The sequence below is a fragment of the Phalangium opilio genome, unplaced genomic scaffold (genome assembly GCF_054372755.1).
Source record: "Phalangium opilio isolate 3A_F unplaced genomic scaffold, DU_Popi_V2 ptg000031l_1, whole genome shotgun sequence".
NCBI lineage: Eukaryota > Metazoa > Arthropoda > Arachnida > Opiliones > Phalangiidae > Phalangium > Phalangium opilio.
In genome coordinates, this window is record NW_028324158.1 from 13,367,835 (window position 1) to 13,382,584 (window position 14,750).

General features: G+C 35.7%; 3 protein-coding genes and 1 long non-coding RNA gene across 8 annotated transcripts; 2 read left to right on the forward strand and 2 right to left on the reverse strand.

Moving 5' to 3' along the window:
* The first annotated feature begins 406 nt into the window (after window positions 1–406).
* LOC149690752 (E3 ubiquitin-protein ligase MARCHF1-like) lies at window positions 407–8,958 on the forward strand. Of its 2 annotated transcripts, XM_089870684.1 has the most exons (4): window positions 407–807; window positions 3,768–3,878; window positions 6,566–6,946; window positions 7,047–8,222. In XM_089870684.1, the coding sequence occupies exons 2-4, from the start codon at window positions 3,840–3,842 to the stop codon at window positions 7,872–7,874; spliced, it is 1,248 nt and encodes a 415-aa protein (XP_089726810.1). In that variant the 5' UTR covers window positions 407–807; window positions 3,768–3,839; the 3' UTR covers window positions 7,875–8,222. The 2 variants fall into 2 exon arrangements, with proteins under 2 accessions (XP_089726810.1, XP_089726809.1); XM_089870683.1 differs by lacking the exons at window positions 407–807; window positions 3,768–3,878 and adding an exon at window positions 5,043–6,076 and having other exon boundaries at window positions 7,047–8,958.
* LOC149690753 (glutamate receptor 2-like) lies at window positions 8,760–10,871 on the reverse strand. Its single transcript, XM_089870710.1, has 8 exons — window positions 10,714–10,871; window positions 10,564–10,646; window positions 10,400–10,487; window positions 10,159–10,320; window positions 9,961–10,090; window positions 9,684–9,898; window positions 9,309–9,601; window positions 8,760–9,240 (listed from the first exon to the last, which is right to left on the reverse strand). Exons 1-8 carry the CDS (start codon window positions 10,741–10,743, stop codon window positions 9,000–9,002), a joined length of 1,242 nt encoding a protein of 413 aa, XP_089726836.1. The 5' UTR covers window positions 10,744–10,871; the 3' UTR covers window positions 8,760–8,999.
* A 135-nt stretch (window positions 10,872–11,006) lies between these two features.
* LOC149690754 (GDP-fucose protein O-fucosyltransferase 4-like) lies at window positions 11,007–13,890 on the reverse strand. 4 transcript variants are annotated; one of them, XR_016383803.1, is made up of 5 exons: window positions 13,747–13,890; window positions 13,151–13,365; window positions 12,041–13,052; window positions 11,744–11,966; window positions 11,007–11,057 (listed from the first exon to the last, which is right to left on the reverse strand). XR_016383803.1 is itself a non-coding variant. In XM_089870719.1 (4 exons), exons 3-4 carry the CDS (start codon window positions 12,991–12,993, stop codon window positions 11,870–11,872), a joined length of 1,050 nt encoding a protein of 349 aa, XP_089726845.1. In that variant the 5' UTR covers window positions 12,994–13,052; window positions 13,151–13,365; window positions 13,747–13,890; the 3' UTR covers window positions 11,007–11,869. The 4 variants fall into 4 exon arrangements, 2 of the variants coding, with proteins under 2 accessions (XP_089726845.1, XP_089726844.1); XR_016383802.1 differs by having other exon boundaries at window positions 11,744–11,940; window positions 13,747–13,887; XM_089870719.1 differs by having other exon boundaries at window positions 11,007–11,966.
* On the forward strand, window positions 13,887–14,428 carry LOC149690755 (uncharacterized). The gene is made up of 2 exons (XR_016383828.1): window positions 13,887–13,972; window positions 14,043–14,428. It is a non-coding gene; the product is annotated as an uncharacterized LOC149690755 (long non-coding RNA).
* The last annotated feature ends 322 nt before the right edge of the window (window positions 14,429–14,750 follow it).

A 14,750-nucleotide genomic window follows, 5' to 3' on the forward strand; every position in this document is an offset into this window, starting at 1 on the left:
GGGAGGAAGTAATGTTAGAAAGTGCATTTATACCGGAAGAACCGGCTTCCTTCAAATAAAAAATTGCGTAAGATTAGGCGGGCGGGCGGGCTGGCTGGCGGGGGGTCCTTGAATACCAGTGGCGACCGATAGGGGGGGTCTCTCTTTGTATAGAGTAATGTCAGTTCTACGTATGCAAACGTCATGCCCTTCTATCTCTTAGCTAAGTGTCATCCCCCCTACCAGGCGCGTACAGTATCCCCTCTTACAAAAGCGCGCCTAGAGGGAGGGATACACAGTCTACTCCCCCCTCTACCGACACTACTCTATTCCCGCCTGTTTTTCCTGATCTACCGGCGCGGGCGACTCGGCGAGACAGTTTCTTCTTCTTAACGTACAAGAGGAAGTACGTACGTGAACGAAAGCCCTAAGACTTAGAAGAAGTAAGAATAGGCCTTTCTTTAAAATCCGATTCCGTATGTTGCCCGCGAAAAAAAAACGGAGCTGAAGGGCGAAAGAAGTTTATAGTAGCTCAAGATCAAGTTGAAGTTTGTAACTTCCAAAATTAGGCTTAACTTTAACGCTAAAACAAAGGATATTAAGTGACGCTGTGAGGCGCTGCGGGGAGTCATCACGGAGGAGAAATTAATACGTCAGTTCATAACGGTACTCGAAACGGTACAGTACGGTGTTGACAGGCCTTCATTGCGTAAATTGTCAATTTTTATCAGCTGTTTATGTTTTAATCAGTACCGGATAATGATATGAACTCGATTCAGTCGCGTTTCATCAGATTTCGCGGATTTAAAAGAAGATTTCTCTTTAAAGGTAAGACTAATTTTAATATTTTTATTATTACTATGATAGTTATTTTTATATTTAGGCTTAGCGGAGTTTTTTTTATTTTTGGAATGGGAGTAAGGGTTATTTTTAGAATATTTCAAACCGCTTGTATCCGATTCTCTCAGGGGTTTTTTTTTTCTTTTTGAAATGGAAAATGATTAGTAATTAGCTATGGAATTTTAGACTCGTAATTAAGATATTCTTAATTAAGATTTCTGGGTTGGCTAATTGCTTAAGTTATGTTTAAAAATGCATTAGAATCTTCGGCATTTGAGTCTTGAACTTGACTCAATTTTAAGGCTTTATAATTATCAAGATATAATTTACGTAAAAGAGTTATTCTTAATCAATAAATTTATTTAATTTATTCCTTAATATTATGTTTATTAAAACCCATACAAGGCTATCAATGGAATGTTTTCTCTGATAAAATCTCCGTTTTTTGTATTAAAATAAAACTGGTTTTCTTAATCTTCCCTAAATGATGGCTTATAGTACGTAGGTAAATTTATTCAATTCTCACATGAATATTGCTTCTTAATTTAAGCGTAATAACTACCTGGGATTTAAATATATAAATTAAATACTAATATAGAAAATTGCTTAAAATAATACCAATAATATTGTATTTTTAAATAAATACTATTGAGAGAATTGAATGTATTATCTTTTTATTTTTCTGGTGGAAATTTAATTTCTATAATTAAGTACAATCACGTACAACATTCGGTAGATATAAATCTGGTTTTACAGCTCAAATTCTTACGTTTAAGGAAGGGGTATTCAAATTTCTTCAAGGACTTTGCTATCTACGGTATTTTTATCGCAATTAAAACATGATATAGATTTCCATTAAATGCCCTTTCTTGGTTATAGCTTTCCCCCCGCCCAAATGTTTATAACATTAACCGAAATATTTCTTGAATTTTTAGAAATTAGGCCTAAAATTTAGTTTCTATGTCTTTCATTTTGTCCGGGTCTTTGTTAAAGGAACTCTTCATGTAATCTATTGTAAATGAAATAGGTTAACGTCAGCGTTTTTGGGGACAGGTGAAGTACTGTTATCTCTACGGAGCTTTGAGTTGTCGTATGAAATCCTTGTAGTCGTGTACCGTAGCTTTTAATCAAAGTCAGGATAGGCCTAACCCAAACCCATTAGTTATTGCTTCCTTGTTCGAAACAAAACACAATTGAGTTTGCTGAATTATCTAGCTAGTTTATCCATGAGAATAGATAAGTGCGCGGGCAAGTGTTGCCAGGCAATTCAACCGCTAATCTACAACAGATTGGTTCTGTTCGATTCAATTATCATTCAGTAACAAATCTGAGATGTACTTATAACAAATTATTGACAACCAGGCCTGATTTAGTGCGGTTAAACAGTTAAGAAACGGATTAAAGAAATATGTCTAGCCCCTTTTATTTAATGACGTCATAAACGCAGGGTTGTAATTAAACCAATCAGGGAAGACCTGGACAAGTCGGAAACAATTAATATTAATGAGACTGATGAATAAATTATAGGTGACAACCTCTTTTAAACCCGTCATTGTGTTAAAAAAAACAAAATAAAAACACGAATTAACTTGGTAATATTGTTATTAACAATAGAAGGATACTTGATAACGTGGCAAAGGGCATTTATTCACCCGTTATCCCTGCACGACCTTCCGTTCGTTTATATATTGTGTGTGAAATATTAATTTGTTTAGTCATCTCAACTGTACTGTTTGTTGTCCCGGCCGTATCTCTATTTATACCCTCGGAATTGATAAATATAATTAATTATTCATGGTCTACACCTACCTATTCACATCTACCATAAATAACACGTACAGTATAAGTAAATAATAAATTAATTAATTAAACAAAAACCGGACGTCTCTATTTCTTCCGGTAATTGGAAGGTCAAGCTAGAATTAGTTCGGAGACCAGTCTAGGTACGTCTACTAAAGCGTGGGTCTTATCAAAAGTTCATAGGTTAAAACGAAAAGTGTATTTCGTTCGCAGTTGCATAGAGGATATACAATAGAGGAGTAGACAGTTCTAGTTAAATTTTATTGAGCTACTTCCGGTACTCGTTTTCTTGGTAGACGCGTGGTTACCTTTGCCAAAAGCTGACGACATTTTTCAACCAATAATGATAGATATGTCTTGTGAAAAAAAACCGGAAATGATTTGTAAACGTTTTACGAGACATACCCTTATGTATTGGTAAAGGTTAAGTGTCTACTCCTCTACTGTATATCCTCTATGTTGGCTGTACACGCCATAAATAATCAATTACAAAGTATTTTATGCCACGTATTTAACTTAATTGATAGAAATTTAAAAGATTAGGGTTTTGCACTTTACAAGGTTTTTCAATAAGAAGAATCAAGGAAAAATCAGTTTAACGACTTTAAAAATTGAACTTTAATTCGCTTTTTAATTTAATAGTACTCGTTTAAAGTTCATATACGCCATAGCTGACCTTGCCAAGTCAAGTTCTTTGTCTGCGAATCGCTTCCTACTATCCTGTTTTCAATCTTTTTTTTTTTTTATAAATTAAATTACGAACGTCCCAAGGTCCAATTTTTTCGCCTGAATTAATTTCGTAGGTGGTTTTTAGGGACAAAGGTATAAACGGTGTTGTTATATTACGTTAAATATGACAGAAACAAATTTTACACGGTTGTGGATTCGTTAGGGTATTTTTAGAAACTGAAATAATTAGTGGTACGCAATTATTTTGGGTATACAAAAAAAAAAATAAAATAAATTAATACTTTTCGGAAATAAAGGCCGGGTTTTTCGGATTGTATTTATTCATATTTGTAACGCCCTATCAACGAGGAAGTGTTTTTATATTAGTTTCTTTCTTGGGAGTTGAGTATTTTCGCTTTGTTATCATTCTATTGAAGTTTTGACACTTATACTTATCTGTATTAGTACGTTCTTAACAGATTTTGTTTGTTGAAAACTACCCCAAAGTCGGCAGCTACACCAGGACCGACTTAGGATAAATAAGAATTGTCATGGAATTTCTGCCTAAACCTCCACCAAAATATGAAGATGTAAGTAATGTTTTATTTATTTTAGAATCGTAAGATGATATTTTGGCGTTTTGTAATTTGAACGTCAAAGTTTTTCGTGCTCTTTAGTTCTTAGCTTTAATTTCTTCATGTTGGCGTACGCGTTTTTATGGTAAATTTGTTAGGCTAGGGTGGGTTTAATTTCTTTAAATTTGTTAGGCTAGGGTTTAATTTCTTTAAATTTAATGTAGCAGCGCCTGTAGTTTTTTCTGATAGCGCGGTTTACTTAATACATTAGAGCTAGGCGTTGACGTACGCGTTTGTTAATTATCTCTAACGAACTGTAGAATGTACGTGAAAACATCTGGTAAGTGGTAAAACGCGTGAACTTAAACGTGAGTTTTGTTTTTAAGTCTAGCTTCTGATAGCACGGTTTACTCGGTACTTTAGCGTTAGCCGTTGGCGTACGCGTTTTTACCGTTACTGTTTGTCAAATTGTATAAAAGTACGTGAAAACATCTGGTAAAACGCGTGAACATAAACGTGAGTTTTGTTTTGTAGTTTAGCCTCGAATTTGTTATAGCTTAGTTTAGTCTGTATTCTGTAGATCAATGATGACGAAGACAGTAAGTTCGATTGTCCACGCTTTGTTTTAATGTGAAAATCAAACTAAGTTAATAAGCGTTTTTGTTAAAATCTGAAACCCTGAATTTAAATAATATCATAGACATTTTATTTCGTGCTTGAGTTGATACCGCGCTGAAAGTCAATACCAATATTATTCTAATATTGGATACAGGCTTGACATGTAGTAAATTCTTCTGGGTTAATATTAATGAACAAGATTAGGAAGAGAGAGAGAGAGAGGATGTTTTCGGCTATAGAGATTTGTCTAATGAATTTGAAACGATGAAAGGATATAAGGGGGAGCCATAGATAGTAAATCCACTCTGTTAAGCTTAGTACTTATTGAATGAATTCGGTTAAACGTTGTTGCGATTCGCTTTTGCGCCAACTCGCCAAATTCCGTGTCGATCAATGAATTACAATATGGCTGCCTTTACCGATCTCGACTTACAACGCTGGGAGGAAGCTATACTTTCCTAGCGTTTCTCTATGAAAGGTGAGCTTAGATTTAAAACGTAATACCCCTTAAAGTTAAAACTTATTTATCCCCTCTGTTTATTTACTTCAAAATACAAAAATGAACATTTTTATTAATTATTTAATTAAACGTGTTAAATGTTATTTAAATTAAGTTAATATTAATTTAGTATTGTCGTGTTGCTAACGGTAAAGATTACGTCTATTTTTGATCTATTTTTATAATTTTTTTATTATTAAATGGGTCCCTAAAAATGTTATTATATTACGGAAATAAAGAATGAGGATTAATCAATATTTATTTTAATTTTAGTTTGAAAGTTAATTATTAATCTACATTAATAGAGGTAGTTTTTATTCCCATTTTCGTTTTATCGCGCTGTTTTAATATCGGTTGCTATGATGGATTTATATAGATGTACCTTTTTGCTTTACGTTTACTGACGTTACCTGCTGCTGGCCTATTTTGCAAGGTTTAAGTACGGTATACTATACGTTGTACGCTTGCGTTTTTGCAGAATTATTGCAGTTTGACTAATTATAAATCGCGGTTCGACATCATATCGCTCCACCGTTTTGTAAAACGTTTATGAATATTCATTGGTATTTCCAAATTTCGTATTTCCTTTGGTACGTTTCATTTCCCATTTGTTTTAAAATTAGTATTTGAGCGTCTTGGTCTGCCCTCTATTTTCGGCAATATTAAATTATAAATATTGAGAAAACACTGTTAATTATTTAGTGTTAATTTCAACGTTGTAGTTTTGTTTTTAAATTAGGAGAAAATTGCCATTATTATAAGATGGCCAATCCACTTAAAGACTACAATAAAAATTATCGTTTAAACAATATCAGATTTCTTCGTATTAACAAAGAAGTTCTTGGAATGAAACAAAAAAAACCCGAATTCTAAAATGGGTAAAAAAAATTCATATCGAATTTATAGATTAACAAAATTGAAAATATCGTCATTATGCACCTTGTACTCTTCAAGTACTACTTGGAATAACGAATGTGTAGGCCCAGTTCTTAGTGTATATATAGAACCGTTACCCTTTCGTAGAACAAGCTATTTTATTCATGGAATAATTTGTTGGATTCATAATTTCGCAAAAAAAAAAATAATAAAAACAAGTGTAAGAGTGATTCATTTTTTAATATCTAAGTTCGCATTGTAAATTGTCTCTACAGTACAGGCTGGTTTTAATTTGTTTTTTAAAGTAATTAACGCGTTCTTTAGTGACAAGTAATATTGTACATATTAGATTTCAAACGCTTGTACATTACATTTAATGAATCACTAACGGAAATGTAGAAATTGCACTCGTGATATCGGACGCGTCTTGACGTGACGTTCGAATTTCGTAGCTTATTTTAACCTTAAGTTAAACATATGTTTTAACGGTAAATACTATTTGTAAGCTAGCTGATTCTGAGCTAGTAAAGATAAAGATAAAGGTAGAGTTTCCCCGCGGTGACTTCGGCAAAAAAAAAAAAACAACCGGAACATATAAAAATAAATTGGCCTAGGTCTTTTGAAATTTATTATTTCTTCGGAAAACTCAATATTTTCGTAATAGAAAATTTATTTATTTTTTCTCTTCTTTGATGTTGCGTTTTTTCAGGAATTTTATTCTCCGGCCTTACCACCAACTTCCGGTCTGGGTCATTGCCCGTCCTTGATGGACAGGCGTCGTTCTTCTCAACCGTCTTCGACTTTGAGCGCGTCTTCCTTCGGACCGACGACTAATCCCGCGCCAGCAACTTTGGGACCTAATTCGTTAGCTTATCAAACCGCGGCCATGATGGAAAGGGACATTTGCAGAATCTGTCATTGCGAAGCTGACGCCGATTACCCCTTAATATCCCCGTGTTACTGCGCGGGAAGTCTACGGTACGTTCATCAAGGATGTCTTCAACAATGGATAAAGAGTTCCGATACCAGATGTTGCGAGTTATGCAAGTTTGAATTCATCATGCAGACGAAAATTAAACCATTCAGAAAGGTAAGAGAGAGTACAATGGCGAACTGACCCACCCTCGACGGCCCCGATTCTTGTTGCGTTATCTATGGTACGATTAATTTTAATTATTACGACAATTTAGTGGGAGAAATTAGAGATGAGTCCCGTTGAGCAACGAAAAGTTTTGTGTTCAATTACTTTTCACGTGGTGGCCATCACCTGCGTGGTTTGGTCTTTGTACGTCCTAATCGACCGCACAGCCGAAGAGATGCGTTCGGGTGTCCTGGAGTGGCCTTTTTGGACGAAACTAATCGTCGTGGCCATCGGGTTTACGGGCGGTTTGGTCTTTATGTACGTTCAGTGTAAAATGTACGCTCAACTATTCCGACGTTGGCGAGCTTTTAACCGCATAATCTACGTACAAGACGCCCCCGAAAAGATGGCTATTAAACTAGCCGATTTGGGACCGGCGACCGTCACCCCTTTGAACGCTAATCTGGTGATTTCCGAGGTGTCGGATAGCGTGGCGCGAACTTACGAGAAACACCCGGGTTCGCCGGTCGAAGAATTTCATAGTTGTCATAGTGGTAGCGTCGGCGCGGTTAGCGAGAATAGAGCCAGTTCCGGAGACGTCCGAAATGGACAGGGAACCAATCGTAAATCGCCTATTAAAATGACCGCTAAATCTTTGGACGATTTGAGTTCGGGAAACGGTGGTAGCGGAACTTCCGGAAAGGTTCCTTTAACCGGAAGTGTCTTCCAATCGTCCGTTTTGGAACTTTCCGATCATCAAAGACGACATAGAAGCGTCGACGCTCCGACCAATCATTTTTATACCGTGGTTCTCTTACCGGAGCAAATGGCTAACGCCAGTCGCGGTGTCCCGCGTGTCCCCAATGACGCGGCGGACTTTGATTCGACTATCGTACGCGTCTTAGAAAGTACCAGCCTTCCGGATCAAAAGATTTGAATGGCTCGCTAGCCTATTTACGGAAAATCGTCTTAGAGTATTAATATAAACGTTTTAAGCTTTTTTCGAGAACGTCTTCGCGGAAGTAAAACGTATCCGCGGAAGTAAAACGTATCCACGCGCTATAGGATATGTTTTACATCAAGGTATGGACTTTTCAAGGTTAATACTTGGCCTTAACGAACTCCCCAAGGCTGTTTGTGTATAATAAATACGTAATAATTCGTCTAGTCAATGGAAATATATAGACATTCTTTAAAAATGTACATAAAAGTTTAATTTTCTGGTAAAAATTAAATCTTTCAAAAAAATTAATTAAAATAAAATCAAATTTAAAGAGAAAGATAAAATTTTCGAGCCATTATTAAAATCGCTTCCAGATTTAACGAACTATTTAACAAGTAAAGGAAAAAAAACTACTTTCAAAATCTGCAAGTCATTCTGAAACGAAATTATTGAAATATTACTAGTCTTAACGAATGATATCCGACGCTAAGCCTCGGTTAATCTAAGCCTAATTTTACGATATAAATGTTTCAATAATATCGTTAAACCCGGTGCAAAAACGAAATAAAACGCTACACAACATTCGTACTTAAATTTAACGTACTTAAGATTAAGATTAAGATGCGACTGGATTTAGTTTTTATTAAGCCTTGGCAGCTAATCCACGTGACGTACCATTACCACCATTTTGGTTTTTGGTTTTCTTATTTCACGTCACGTGATAACAACACGATCGCATTAGTGCCTGATTCCTGATTTATTAATTTTAAAATGACCAAAAAAATAAATAAATAAATTAATGGCGCGCGAAATAAATTTTAACGGAAAATTTGAAAGATTAACGTCAGTTTTAATGATATTAATAAGAGTATTAATGGATCTGGTCAAAATTTTAATTTTTCGTAATGGACTTGTATAAAAGAATAAATATATATAAAAAAAGTGCGTAAACAAATGGTGACTATCAACAACAAATGATAAATAAATAAACAAACAAATGTAAGAATGAAATAAGTAAATTACGCATGCGCGTGTACATCTTTTATATAAATAATAAAAAAAAATGTTTTTACGGTTATTTCATTTTTAATCATGAAATATTGTTCCCGTTTGCGTGGTTTAGGTTTTGCGCCTTTTGACCTTATCGACCTTGTCACATAAACGCAATAACTCGACGACGAAACATAAGATGGCCCACGAGCTAATGAAGATCGTTATAAAGATGGTGGCTTCGATGTCTTTCCAAGAAATAGCGGTCGGATCTTGACTCTCGAATGGATTTCTCAAACATTTCAACGAAGTGTAAGTTATATTCCGAAGAATTGGACTTAACTGTACTGTCGCTTCGAAATACGAAACCCTGGAATGACCAACGTTGTTAATTAAGCTTCTTTAAAATTACGGTTCAGGGCGGTTTTTTCTAATTACTTTCGGTTAATTATTTCTCGCATTTCGCGACTTAAATTCTTATTGAAACCCAAGGTCAAAGGTTGACTGAAGAATCTTTCGGCCGCCATGTGTAACATGCCTTCGTATTGGTCACCACCGCATTTTAACGTTTCGAGAATGTGAAGTAAAGAGAAATACTCCGATATGAGGACGGCTTCACCGAGATTAACTTGTTCAAGTACTTGTTCACTTCTGAAGATAGGTAACGGTTGAACCCCCTTAGATTCCACAATCCGATTCCAGACGTCTTGAAGGACCTTATCGCTGCTATACTACACGCGTCACGTGGTGGTACCAAACGGCGTTAAAGGCGGCGTACTTGGTTACGTTGTTTCGAAGTAATTAAGTACTTACTTTGAAGTATTCATGGAAAACGGTTCCTTCAGGGACAAAAGGACGGATTCGTCTATGACTCAGGATACTTCCTATATTATCGATGTCCGCCGTGACCGATATGGCAAAGGCCGCCTTTATTTGACTACTCATGCCCGTCATGATGACCAGGACACCGAAGAACCATAATATGAAGATCAAACGTCCGCAAGTGGTCACGGGGATGTAATTAGCGGCTATAATATAAGTATATTATTTGACCAACTGGAAAAATCTAATTGTCTTAATCTTAACTAACGTCTGTTTAGTAAGGTTCCAATGTAAGCCCAAAAATACAGGCTAAATTGAGCTCCTTTGAAACTACGCGATTCCAGTTTACTCGTGATCAAAACGACCAGCGTGAATGTCGCGATTAACGTTAACCATTCCTGTAATTATAACTAATAATGGTTATAGCGTACCTAGGTGCAAATTCATTAATTGTTAATTAACTTGCCTTATAACCCAATAAGTCCATATAAGAGAACATTGGTCTACGCGTGAAAGATGGTTTTCCAGATAAAATGGATGAAAACGCGTTCAAAAATGGTAAAGAAAAAGTTATGACACTGTCTCGTTTCTGAGTCGGCGCGAATGGCAAGAAACAAATATCCGATTCCTTTATAATTTTATTATTAATTAATTTAATTTAATTTAATTTAAATAATTGAACAGATACAGAAATAATTATATTTTACATTCTTTTGCAGCATTCCAATTGCACCTGTCCAACTACCATTCGTTTCAATACCGTGTTCCGCTTCCGGTGTCTCCGTAATGACGTAACTTTAAAAAATTAAAAATATATAGCGTAAGATAAATTTATCAAATCATTTTATATGCTTAAATAATTGGTTTGAACCTGAAATTAGTCGTTTTCATTATATACGATAACAAGTAAATCATAATTCCGTCATGAGATTGCGTATTTACCCACGGTGGATACTACCGATAATTAAAAAGTTTAATTTACTTAAATTAACGCGAAACTAATTAAAATTTAAATACTTACGTGGTAAATACAACATCGTATTCGTTCCATGATGCGTAGCTCGCGGGTGGCTTCTTTCTTTGACTAAAGATATTTTAATAAATTTTCTTGGGAATCCCGTGTTTGGGAAAATTCTTGAGCATTAATTTTAACCCGAAACATCTGTTATAATCCCACACGTTTTATTTATTTATTTATATACCTTAATAAACAACGACTCGATCGTGAGAAAATATCAGGTTTTCAACAAAAAACACATAAAACATAAAAATAATATTTTTGGAACGTCATATCGAAATTAAAAGAGTTAAGAGTTGAAATGAAATTTTTTTATTTGTTAATTTTTTAATCAAGTACATATTAAATCTATCTATATCTATATAAATCAAAGTCCTGACTGACTGACTGACTGACTGACTGACTGACAGACTGACAGATAATCAACGCCCAGCCCAAACCGCTTGCCCTAGAAGGCTGAAAATTTGCAGGAACGTTACTCATAAGTAGTAGGCGCGTACTAAGAAAGATTTTTCCAATCCGCCGCCATCTTAAAAAATGGCGCCCAGAAATGTAAAAAATCTTCTCTATGCAATTAAGTACGCGCGTTTCAACCGATTTCACAAATATTTAGTACACTGGTTTGCTTTAACCTTAAGACGGGCTGAATGGTCTTTCGGGTTCGATTTTTCGCCATCTTTTAAAATGGCGCCCAGAAATGTAAAAAATATTCTCTATGCAATAAAGTCCGCGCGTTCCAACCGATTTCACAAATATTTAGTACAATGGTTTCCTTTAACCTATAGACGGGCTGGATGGTATTTTGGGTTCGATTTGTTGCCATCTTTTTAAATGGCGGCCAAAAACTTAAAAACCCTTAATGTCCGCCTGAAAAGTAATAAAAAATATCCCGACGGGCTGACGGACTGTGCCGAGTGCCTTCGCTTCTAGGGTGCCACAAAAATATTAGTCATCAGTAAAATCTACACATTCTTTATATCATTTTAGATGGAAGTTCTTATTACACGCGAGCGACGCCGCGGGTAACGGCTAGTTGATTATAATTTTAATCAGAAGTATATAATACTTCTCTTCTATTATCCCCTTCTGTTTTAATGTAATAATCTCATTTTTAAAGCGTAATCGTGAACTCTGGAGGAATCTGGTTCTTCTTGGCGTATCATTTCGTGAATTGCTCTTGCCAAATCAAAAGCGTACCAGAAACTGTCAACCCAGCCTTGCAACAACCATCTACGAGTAATGAAAGCGCTGGTATTCTTATCATAAGTTCGTAAGATATATTCCATATAAACTTATGTTCTTACGGATTGATTGTCTACTTATTACTTACTCGTCATCGCGAGGTAGTTTGGTATGTAATGGTAATGATACTTCCGGTTTGGGACAACCCACGTGATTGGACGTGGCTATTTTAGCTCGTAAATCGATTCCGTTCAATTGGGCTTGATGTCGTTCGATTAATCGATCGCAAACGTAGCATTCGAATCCTCGTATGAAATCGATTTTATAATCGTCGTTAATACCCCATTCGCGTTCTTGCAATTGCTTCAATAAGTAATCGTTCGTAATTCCGTCCGTTTTATAATTCAAGTACTTTAAATATTCCTCGTCGTCGCTATCTAAACCGATCAAGAATCGCGCCAAGTATCGGGGGGAATCGAAATCATCAGCGATAATTACGGAATCGTTAAAACCAGTGGGACTCCATTTTGTAGCGGCATTAGGCGATCCGCGATAAACGGGTATCGATCCGACGTGAAATGCCCGAAACAATTTTTCCGTGACATAATCGTCGCAAATCGCGTTCTCAAAGGCGATGACAAACTTGTAATCGGCTAGCAAATCCAAGAATTCGCCATCGTCGTACGATTCGGTCGAATTTAATCGGTCCGGTAACGTTTTATTTCGTAAACAATTACCGTACGAATCGATTTGGATATATTTGGACAATTCATTTACGTATCGATCGCGATCGGACGGAACGAAGCAATGCGATTGAACGTAAATGGCGGGGGCCAAACCTTCTTGGCGTAATCGATTTTTTCGACCAATATCTACCGGCGATCTACCGATTAAATAATCGATATCGGGAATGAATTGCGTCGTTAAAGGATAGTCCGATTCGCTTCGAAACGTCGCCGTGTGATTGAACAACGATATTCCAAGATCGTGGGAAAATACAAAGTTGTTTAACGGCGATTCTTCGTGAAACAAAGCCCATTCGTGACGCGAACTTCGAGGTAATGGCAAATCTTCCACTTGGAAGTCGGTGCCGTAAAACATAAAAGCTAACGTATCGGGATTATTTCGATAGACGCGTTGTTTGGTGGTTAAACACGCTCCTTTTAATGGTATTACGAATTAATAATAAGAATAAGAATAAGAATTATAATTATAAGAATAACATCTATTAAGGAAGAAATTAATAATTAATTAACACCTTTTGAGCAGATAACGTCAGTTTCATCGACTTCGAAATGTGGAAACAAACGTTCCGTCCACCACACGATCTTGGGCTTAGTTTCAATTTGGCGGGAAGAGTATACGACTTTAGCTACATCCCTACTCGATTCCCGCCCGTATTTTAAATAAGCCAATAACAAGAAGGACAGACATAAAACCACGATAGCTCCAAAGTGAGCCACTTTGATATTACTATAAAAAAAAAAATATGGAAATAAACTGATTGTATAAAGTTGTACGCTTTTAGTTATTTTTGTCAAAGAAAGCTAGTTTAGTGCCGTGGGAATAACACCCAAGCCCTGCAATAGCAGGCACACATACAGGTTTTATGATATTAACAAATATGCAAAAGTATGTACGTGTATATCGACATATATAAACACGTATATGCGTATGTATATAAAGACGTATGTATATAGTAATATATACGACCAACACCGCCTATATCCGCGTTGATACGACACTGATAGAATTATTCTGATACATTTATTATTAAATATGCGCGCAGTATTGTTATTTACTATAAAGTGCGTGGACAACTTTGTTATCTACTATTTCATTTAAAACACTTACGTTAGAAGTATGAAATTAGGAATAGGAAAAAATGCTAATTGAACCGTCGTATATTATTATAACACTGCCTACTTTATCCATCAAGGGCTCAAGGCCCGTGCATACTGTTTTATTTTATGGGAGACTATAGGCGTGACTATAACTCAACTTGTATCCTAGATGGAAGTGTTTATCAGCAGATACCCGCGTATTTTGGGTTACGCGTGGACTTGTAAATAGTGGCAAGGTTCTTAAAGAAAAATCCCTTAAAATCAGCGGGTCGAGGGGCTATTCACTAATGAAAATTTTATTTTAAGGTGCGATGGGCATAAGTCTATGTTGTAAAAAAAAGCTTCCTGCACGTGCAATAATTGAGCGTTAGGTGTGTGTAATCATTGAAGGCAGTGCGTCGAGGGGCTCTTTATTTTGCTTTAAAAAAGGATAGTCATTCATTGGTCATTTAAAATGGATGAGTATTAAGGGTTCCGTCTGGGGTACGGGAAATCATCGAGGGGCTACTCACTAAAAAACTAAATTGGTTCTTTAAAAGGTGAGACGCTGCCAAAGGCGTATAAGGCTTCTCATATTATACGGCACCAGCAAGTTTCAACGAAATGTACTTTTTGTTTTAATATCTATATACTTTTGTTTATACTTTATGAATGTACTATAGAATAAATAAAAATAAGTCATTGTTCTTTGATTTAATGAATCGCATTTTTCGTTACTTTTCTTGACAATAAAGTTTAAGCCACTTATTTATGTAATAAGTCCTCTTAACATGAATCTGATACAGAGAATAAAGTTATGAAAGAAGATTAAACAACCCTCTTTCCATTTATAAGACGCATGTGTATTAATTAAGCGTTACGTGTCCGTGTGTATAATTATTTAAGGCAGCGGGTTGAGGGGCTATTCACTAATGAATATTTTCTTTCATTGGTGATTTTCATTGATACTCTTAAAAGGGATAGGGATTCACTGGATTTTCAAATTGATAGGGATTAAGGCTTACTAGTAATCAT

What these genes read in the sequence shown, in the direction of transcription:
- LOC149690752 (XM_089870683.1), top strand. Translation starts at nt 5,855, where the DNA reads ATGGGTAAAAAAAATTCATATCGAATTTATAGATTAACAAAATTGAAA. An exon ending in AAAAAATAATAAAAACAAGT is followed by an intron (nt 6,077 to 6,565) that starts GTAAGAGTGATT and finishes GCGTTTTTTCAG; the next exon opens with GAATTTTATTCTCCGGCCTT. An exon ending in AAATTAAACCATTCAGAAAG is followed by an intron (nt 6,947 to 7,046) that starts GTAAGAGAGAGT and finishes ACGACAATTTAG; the next exon opens with TGGGAGAAATTAGAGATGAG.
- LOC149690753 (XM_089870710.1), bottom strand. Translation starts at nt 10,743, where the DNA reads ATGGAACGAATACGATGTTGTATTTACCAC. An exon ending in TACGATGTTGTATTTACCAC is followed by an intron (nt 10,647 to 10,713) that starts GTAAGTATTTAA and finishes AATTATCGGTAG; the next exon opens with TATCCACCGTGGGTAAATAC. An exon ending in ATGAAAACGACTAATTTCAG is followed by an intron (nt 10,488 to 10,563) that starts GTTCAAACCAAT and finishes AATTTTTTAAAG; the next exon opens with TTACGTCATTACGGAGACAC.
- LOC149690754 (XM_089870718.1), bottom strand. Translation starts at nt 12,993, where the DNA reads ATGTTTTACGGCACCGACTTCCAAGTGGAAGATTTGCCATTACCTCGA. An exon ending in AAACTACCTCGCGATGACGA is followed by an intron (nt 11,941 to 12,040) that starts GTAAGTAATAAG and finishes CATTACTCGTAG; the next exon opens with ATGGTTGTTGCAAGGCTGGG.